Source organism: Silene latifolia, chromosome 1, assembly GCF_048544455.1.
Source record: "Silene latifolia isolate original U9 population chromosome 1, ASM4854445v1, whole genome shotgun sequence".
Classification (NCBI taxonomy): domain Eukaryota; kingdom Viridiplantae; phylum Streptophyta; class Magnoliopsida; order Caryophyllales; family Caryophyllaceae; genus Silene; species Silene latifolia.
In genome coordinates, this window is record NC_133526.1 from 189,678,938 (window position 1) to 189,688,758 (window position 9,821).

The window sequence follows — 9,821 nt, forward strand, 5'->3', positions numbered from 1 at the left end:
AATAGGCACAAACACAAGGTCAGAGTTGAGTCAACATCTTCCTTTGTAGGACTGTAAAAAAATATTCCAAAATTGCAACAGCCTTTTACCCGAACCGTCAACAGGGCTTGAGGAATCAAAGTTTTGTAACAATGAAAAAAGAGCATCCTCATAAAAAGAAAGCATAAACAACAAAAAAATAGTGTACAAGTGTTTATTCATTCTCCTCATATACTTAATGGATAGAATAGGCTTTTGGAATGTGAGAGGAATGAATAGGGTAAATAAGCAAAAGTTCATTAATTTTTTCTTGCAAAATAAGGGAGTAGGTTTATTTGGTTTGTTAGAAGCAAAAATAAAAAGCAAGTCTTTCATTAGAACTGTAAATGTTTTTAATAATTGGTGCATTTCTACAAATAATGGGTACCACAATAATGGGAGAATCTGGATTCTTTGGGACCCTAAGATATTCAGAATTCAGTTTGTTGAATACAATGCTCAATTCATCCATATGAAGGTTGAAACATTGGTGAGTAGGAGTGTTTTCTTCTTAACCATGATCTATGCATTTAATGGTATTCAAGATAGGACCCCTCTATGGGATCATCTAAGGAGGTTTGCTGGTCAAGTGGATGGCCCTTGGGCTATGGGAGGTGACTTCAATTGTGTGTTGTCAGCTTCTGAGAGAGTAGGAGGTAATACTCCTAATGCAGAGATTGAACCATTTAGAGCATGTGTTGTAGATTGTGAAGTAGTGGACATTCCTGCTACAGGCTCTTTGTTCACCTGGAATAATAAGCAACAGCCTGTTGATAGGATTTACAGTAGGCTTGATAGGTTTATGATCAATAAAGCTTGGAGTGATAATTTTCCAGAATTATATGCGAATTTCCTCCCTGAGGGTATGTTTGATCACACTCCCTGCTTGATTCATAGCTCTACTCAGGTCCAGCAAATTAGAAGTTTCAAGTATTATAATATGTGGGGAACTGCCAAGGATTTTTTGCCCATTATTAAGAGATGTTGGAGTCAAGGTATTCCTGGAACCCCAATGTTCAGGCTGGCAAAAAATTTGAAGCTCCTGAAGCCTTCTCTGAAAGCCTTGAATAAGGAGAAGTATAGTGATATTGAGCAATCTACCTCTTTGGTGCAGAAAAGAGTAGCTGATTTGCAGGAATTGATAGGGAAAGACCCTTCAAATATGGCCCTTATATCTGAGGAGGCTGAGGCTACTAAAAGCTTAAGGGAACTGTCTGAGGCAAGGGACAGTTTTATGGCTCAAAAAGCAAAGATTCAGTGGCTGCAGCAGGGGGATACTAATAGCTCTTATTTTCATGGAGTGCTCAAAAAAGAAGGAATGGAAATAGAGTTATGCTGATTGAGGATAGGAATGGTAACTCATGTGATACCCCAGAACTGGTGCATAATGCTTTCCTGGAATACTACCAAGCTCTACTAGGAGCTAAGCAGGAGACAAAAAAAGTACACAGGAAGATTATTGACCAAGGACCCAGATGTAATGTTGAACATTATACACTGTTGACCAGGCCAGTCACTGGTAAGGAGATAAGGGATATTGTGTTTGGCATTCTTGACATCAAGTCCCCTGGACCTGATGGCTACACAAGCAAGTTCTTTAAGGATGCTTGGGGTGTAATAGGTGGGGATGTGATTACTGCAGTCCAGGATTTCTTTACCCATAAGAAGTTGCTCAGGCAAATCAATTCTACTACCTTAACTCTTGTCCCTAAATGTGAGAGACCACAAAATGTGTTGCAATTTCGTCCAATAGCATGCTGCAATGTCATATACAAAATAATCTCTAAGCTGCTTTGTGCTAGACTGGCTGATGTTTTGCCTAGTATCATTGATCAAAACCAAGGGACATTTGTGCAAAATAGGAGTATCAAGGAGAATATCCTTATCTGTCAAGACCTGATCAAATTGTATGAAAGGCCAAATGCTACTCCTAGGTGTATGTTCAAGATAGACTTGCAAAAAGCTTATGACACGGTGAAATGGACATTTGTTGAACAATTGCTAGATGCTCTTGAATTCTCTGCTGACTTTAAAGAAATGATATTGCAATGTATCACTACTGCAAGTTTTTCATTATCCCTGAATGGAGATATGTTTGGGTATTTTCAAGGCAAGAGGGGACTCAGACAGGGAGATCCTCTTTCCCCTCTTATTTTTACACTATGTATGGAGTACCTAACTAGGACTTTGAAATATGCAGCTGCTAAGTTTGAGTTCAATTACCATCCCCTCTGTAAAGAGGTCAGACTAGCAAACCTCATGTTTGCTGATGATGTACTATTATTCAGTAGAGGGGATGCCTGCTCTATGATGCTCTTGCTAAGAGCTTTCTCTACCTTTTCCAAAGCATCTGGACTACAGGTGAGTGCTACTAAATCGAATGCCTACTTCCAAGGAGTTCCAGAGCACATTAAACAGGATATCTTAAAGGTGTCTGGCTTTGTGGAGGGAGTGCTGCCATTCAAATACCTTGGGATGCCTATCCAGACCACAAGACTGAAGAAAGCTGACTGTGAGTGCCTGGTTGAGAAGATCTGCAGTAGAATTCACAATTATGGGGCCAAAAAGTTCTCCTATGCTGGGAGACTGGTGTTGGTAAAGGCTGTGCTCTCTACACTGCACTCATATTGGGCTTCAATGTTTGTTATTCCAAAAGAGATCATTAGTAAAATAGAAGCTACCTGCAGAAATTTTTTGTGGGATAATAGTGCTGAATACAGGAGAGTCCCACTGGTAGCTTGGGATAATTTGAGCTGTTCAAAAGAAGAGGGAGGTCTAGGGCTCAAAGTGAAGAAAATGTAGATTCATATACATACTAACATACTCATATATGTCTTAATTAATTTGTCATAAAATTAAAACGGATTTTATGCATGCAAACAATAATATAAGAGAAGAGAAATCAAGTCCTTACATTGTAGATTTCGGATTTAAGGGCACAAAAGAGATCACCTTTCTCTTTTGATCTTGAGCTTTTCCTTATGGATGAACAAGATCTAAGTATAAGATCTCTCCCTAAGCTTTATACCCAAGGCTCCTCTTAATTAAGATTAATATTATAGGAACTAGTATAATATGAATCTAGAAGAAAATTGAACCAAAAATATTATTAAACACTTGAATATTTTCGGTTTAAGGGAGGAAGAAATTGGAACTCTTATTCTCTCTAAAACTCTTATTTTTAGATTGTGTATTAGAATGAATGAATAATGACATTTCATTATTGTATAGTAGGTAAATTAAGAGGAAAAACAATTAGTTTTTCCACTCTTAAAAACCGGCCCAAGGAGAGAGGTAGGAGAGCCAATGCATGCCCTCATTTGTCTTCACAATGTATTATAGGGTTGCATGGCTACACTTGCTTTTAATCATTATGTTCACCACTAAAAATGTAAACACAATTTTAGCTTAATTCTCCTCCAATTTTTCGGCCCAATCTATAATATGGATTCCATATTATTTTTGTCAATTGTCAATATGTCACATGTCATATGTGACATAAATTTGTTATGTATTTTTAACATATTAAAAATCAACGTATTATCAAAAATACGTCACATACAAAAATCGACTTAGTAATTTTATAATTACTTGTGCCAAAATATTTTACCATTTATAAATTACAACTGATTGTATTTATAACAATTCATTCAATTTAATTGTTACATTAAACAATTATTTCATCCGAGTAATGATACAATTCAATTACTCAGACCGTATCTTATTTAATCACATTTCAATATGATACGTAAATTTTACTTCCAAAATCGTCCGTCAATTTTCAAGTAATTTAATTAACTCGCAACATTATACGATTAATTAAATAACCAATTAAGAGTGTTGCCCTTTAGGTATGACCTAGGGGTCAATCGATCACCACCGTCACACACATAAAGTAATGTCAAACTCTAGTCACCAATCATTACCGATATATGTTGACCAGTTGACAGTAACAATATTACTTCCCAATTGTATTCTTAAAATGAGATTTAATAATGATATTTAAATCATGTGATCGCACTATTGTTGAGGACACATTTCCCAACAATCTCCCACTTGTCCTCGACAAGTGTGCGTCACCAATTCTCTTGTCCTATTACTATCTCCCACTCAATGCAAGGTGTCTTTCGGTCGTACTTGCAAGTGATCATATCGAGAGTGGTTTCCTCGATCCGGAGAATAATCGATTGACCGGATTTATCCACTCGGATACCTTCCGAGCGTGGCCACGCATTTCCAGTTCATTACTCCTCGAGTGGCCCTGAGATATTGTTTTAACCCTGATAAGGGGATGGACAATTCCTATCGCACTCATTCCCTTCGACTAGCCACAACCATCATAACCCAAAATATGCCCATTTGACCCCATTTACGAAGGTCGTAGTAACACAAATCAAAGTTAATCGAAAACGAGCCATCTTAGGTGAATAGTCTTTAGTCAAAAGAATCGACTCATTTGAATACTATAGCAGCTCTCGCCATGACCAGGCTATATAAATTGCCAGAACTCTATAAGCGGTCATAAGGCCCGACAAAATGTTCCTAACAGTCTGCCTATGTGATCGACTAGTCATCTCACATGACTCTATGGCACTTGAACTTGCCATCAATCGCATCACACTCTAGTCGATCACTTCGAGACGTCACCTCATACAAGTGACTATGGGCGAATACAATGCTAATCCGTGTTCACTTTAACGGGGTTCAATTGTCTCCACAACCCGTTTGGATGTAACAAAGTATAATGAAAGAGTTTTAAAATAAAACTCGAACGACAAATGTGATTATCACACATGAATAGTCAATGCTCGATTACTATTTCATGTTCTATAATCTAATTTGATCTTGTACGTAGTTGTTCATTTCAATTCAATTGAAATGACATGACTCATTATGTTTAGCCTTTGAGAAGGCTTTGGTTAGTAGGTTTTATCAATTTCTTGTACCTTACTCAACCTTACTACATACTCGTTTTCCTTTGTAATGTATACATTTGTATCACAAAACTTTCTGAGTACGTGTCAAGATCCAATCAAGACATAGGCCCTCTTAGCCTAAGAGTAGCTCCCACTGTTTTCACAGTGTGCGGGACTCATCCTCTTGCACATCTCATGATTGCAAGTGTACTCAATTTCCGTTATAAATATCTCTCATTGTTCTTTATTGCCTAGAACGATTCTAGAAAATCTACTTCTTTATTAACATTTCCACAATGGTATCTTAACCATCCTAATGTGTTTTGATTATGGTTTTGTCGGAAACCATGCGCAATCTCAATTGTCAATTGTCACTTATGTAACACCCTTACACAATATTGCATCATAAACACTTGCTTTACTTCCTTAATGCTTCTGCAAGCACTTAAGGGTAATCTTTACATACTAGGTAAAGATTACTTAAATTCGATTTTGAAAACAATTCATCATACTCAAAGTATATGAAGTGTTATACATCATTAATCATTTAATTGATCCGGCAGTGGAAGCAAATGGAATCAATCAAGTACGTTCAATTTAATTGAACTAGTCATGAATCTTATCAACATAAGACTTCTTACTGACGCTAATATCATGTGGATTTATCTTCATAAATCCGGATATTCAAGATGTATTATAATACTCCAAAAGTCTTAAATCATTCTCAATGATCAATATGTCATCCACATATCGGACTAATTAAAATTTCCGTAACTCCCACTAAACTCCATGTATAAACACAACTTCTTGACTTATCGAGAAATGTTTTATCACATGATCCAAAATGTTGATTCCAACTCATTGATGTCCTACTTAAGACCCTCTCTTAAGTTTCACATTATCTTAGGATTGCAAGAATCTTCAAAACTCAAGATATGTATTGAATACATTCCTTCTAATTGAAGAAGTGGGTTTTAGATTCACTCGCTATGTATTTCATAATAATGAAACACAATCCCTAAGAAGATCCAAATAGGCTTAAGCATTTCAATTGGCACAAAAACCCTTTGCAACCAATCAAACCTTGAAATCTCTCTTTATTAGTGCAAAACCCTTTGCAACTAATCAAGCCCTTTTATTTCGGATTTCCATGGCTCTAAGCCTTATATTGAGTTGTGACTTAAACACTCTTATGTAAGTCATATGTTCATTACTTTCTAGAAGTAATCAACTTGAATCAAACAATTTCTTTTGTATGTTATAAGCTCTTTACTTTCTTAAAAGTAGCATGAATTCATCATTTTTAACAAGTGACGAATTTAACCTCCTAGGTTTTGAAGAAACAACGTCTTACACAAAACGTCTCATGTGGCCAAGAAAGACCAGTTTCTTGCTACATAACATTCTTTGTGGCTCTTGAATAATTTCTCCCACTCTGTCTTCAAAAATAAACTTATATTTTAGAAAGACAGCTTCACGAGCCACAAACCCGTCGTACTCGTGATAATTGAAAGGGAAAAATTGAGTATTTGTTTCTTGTGAAAACTTACAAACATGGTACCCTTACCATTTCATATCTCATATGATTCGATTTAGTGGAAAAAAAAATTTAGACAAAAATGATAAAAATCCCCAAAAGGATCAAGTAACTCAAAGTAACTTGATTGAAATCCAAACCATATCAAATAGCGTTTGATTTCTTATCCAATCACACATTATTCCATAATGCGTGTTAAGAGAGATTAACTTGTGATACTATATCATATTTCCTTTGGCTTATATCAAAGTCTTCACTTTGATAGTCCCATCACGACTAAATCGTGATTCCTTGAACTCTTTGAAATTCTTCAAAGATTTCTCCTTTTACCTTATTAAGTGAACATATTAGCGTCAACTTATATCGTTGGTAAAAGAAAATGATCAACCTATCTTGGATCGATGATATACAACCTCGATCTCCTTTTCAACCAAAAAGCACGAGGCATCTTGCTTTGAATACAAGATACGCATATACCATTAACAATCTAATGGTTTCAAGAGTACTCGATAACTCCTTGCGTTTATCATTCCAAAATTTAAGGTTTAATCTTGGGTTACCAATTTGAGTCTTGCATCATCTTCATGATATATCGTTCTAGTTTGGTTTAGAATATTATCACCTTGATAATGGGCTAGCCATATATCAAATCGTGGTGTAAAGGGTCACAAAAGTGAAACCTCTTTTGTATCTTAACAAGTATGTATTCTTATTTAGAGTTTATGTACTTAATAGTCACAATTAAGTACAACTCCAAACCCGAAAACTAGATTGAGTACACAATGACTCTATCTCTCGACATCATTGATGCTAGTCGTCATATTCTAATCATTCTATGTATCAAGTACAACGATGTAAACCACCACCGGTTTCTAATATTGACGAAATGGTACTAGCAAAATTTATGTCAATCATATAAACATTTAAAGAAGAAGGTCCCATTAGATGTCCCACAACTAACTTGATAATTCTTCAATAATTTGGGGTAGTTTCCTTTCTTGTGTCCAACATTTAAGACAATGGAAACTTTATTGGTCGGGATTGATAGGTTTAGTATCGTCATTCTCAACAACTTTACCTTTAACATTACCTTGTATCAATTCCATTTACTTCTTGAACCTCGTCCTCATCTTAACAGTTTAAGAGAATGCTCCCACTTAATTCAATGAGTCTTTGCTTTGAGAAGCAAAATTGAATTCATGAAGATTCACTCTTCATTTGTTCGTTTTAGTCTTAAAACTTTCATTGAAGTGGTTGCGTTATTTTAGTCAATTACGAATTCTGAAAATCTAATCACCAAAACAATTTATCGCTTCAAGGTACTTAATTCATTTAAGTATATGAAAAACAATCCATTGTAAGTAGATGTGTTAGTCAAGAATCAAAAACCTGTTTGATAATGAATAACTTTAATCTATACTCTTTACAAGAGATCCTTAGCAATGGTTCATATGAGGTTTTAGAAGCAAATTCATATTTGTCTTTAGTTACGATGTTGGTATGGAGATTTGAATTAAAATCGAAATTATATCGTATATGAGTTGTGGTAAAGAAATAGAACAATATGATAACGGAATAATGGAAAACTTAACATTTATCGTTTTATTAATACTTGTAAATAACAAGTAAAGCATTTACATAGTGACCTCTACCCAACTATGATAAATGATTCCAAGACCCAAATTCATATCGACTTAGGCACGGTGTGGCCGATGAAACCCTTATCAATATAACTCGGTGGATTAACTCTTTAATCGATTCTACTTTTAGAACTCTTGGTCGATAATATTACATTAACATTTATCTTTAGCCCAAAACACATTCAACAAGGGGACGGTGTGGCCGATAAAACCCTTATCGAAAAACTTTTGTTGAGTTCAATCCAAATTTCGAATAAATGTGTCCATGATCCAAACCCACATTAACTTGGGCACGGTGTGGCCGATGAAACCCTCATCAACATGAATTCGGTGGATAGACATTTATCACCCACTTCCCCTACGTAACAAGGTTTGTACCCCGGTGTGGCCGAGTGCACTCCCTCACGAAATAGGTTTTCATGGTTTCTACTCTTTGGTAAGGCTATGTCTCAATTGTTTATTTTAGCGAGAGGTCATGTCAATTTATTATCTATCACGTTTTAAGTGAACTAAAGCGGTGAACTACGATAATTATAATTGACACGGTCGATAAACTCGATAAAAAGACAATGCATGTTTAGTTATGGCGATTTAGCGATGCATGTGACATAAAATAAAATGCAAGCATAAAAGTAAATAAATCCTAGTATGGCCTTTCCTAAAATAGAAAAACTATTAATCTATTACATATTCGGAAACCAACTCCATTGGTCCCTTGAACTTCGGTTGTGGCACGCATCTCGAGGTAACACCGTCTTTATGTATCGCCATTCTTGAAGTAATCCGTCTTTTGGAACTCCGGAATGAATTTAAATTACATAATAAATTACATAATTTCCTATTATACATTTGTAAGTAAAATAAAATAAATCTATTAAATTACAAAACGGTGATACGAGATCACAATAAAATTACAACCGAATCGATATTCCCATACATTTCGGGAAATACCAATTAAAATCTAAGGCCATACTAAGTAAAATTACATAATTCAAAATTACATAAATTAAAAATTATGACAATCATAAAGAAAATGCAGCATTATAATATGTATGAACATGCTCAATTTTTATGCTAAATCGCCTTTAATTAGCCAATATCGTATATTACTCGGTTTTTACGGATTTGCGTGATTTCAACATTTTATAATCACAAAAATACATAAACTCATATTTATGCATAAGTTAATTACCCTAACCTCTTAGGACTCAAAATATAGTCTTCACTAATAATTTGTCCATAATTAACCTTTATTTACAAAATTGTTCATAAATGGTCCAAAATTTCAAAAATAAGCTATTAAACTTCAAATAAACCACAAAATTTCAAATAAATTCAAAATTTGAAATTTAAACTCATGAACATTCTGGAAAATTTCCATGACACTCATAATATTCAAAATCTTAGGTTAAAAATTTCGAAATTTTTCCGGAAAAACAATGTTGCGGTTTATCGATTTTAATAAAATAATCATAAAAACATGGAAAAAATATTTTCATTAACTTTTCAATTTTAGATCTGAAAAAGATAATAAAATGCAACATTAGACGTTTTTCCTAAGTCATAGATTATGTTTTTATTAATTTTCACTAATAATGTCACTATTTATGCCATTTTTCTTCAAAAAATCATAAATCATGCAAAATGACTTATTTATAGCCAATTATTTTACACACATCTTGTAAAATTGCATGTGACAACATATTAATT

General features: G+C 34.6%; 1 protein-coding gene across 1 annotated transcript; it reads left to right on the forward strand.

Moving 5' to 3' along the window:
• The first annotated feature begins 217 nt into the window (after positions 1-217).
• On the forward strand, positions 218-1,357 carry LOC141589822 (uncharacterized). Its single transcript, XM_074410448.1, has one exon. The coding sequence runs from the start codon at positions 218-220 to the stop codon at positions 1,355-1,357; it is 1,140 nt and encodes a 379-aa protein (XP_074266549.1).
• The last annotated feature ends 8,464 nt before the right edge of the window (positions 1,358-9,821 follow it).

Excerpts from the sequence above, each read along its gene's own strand:
- LOC141589822 (XM_074410448.1), top strand. The coding sequence starts at position 218 with ATGGATAGAATAGGCTTTTGGAATGTGAGAGGAATGAATAGGGTAAAT.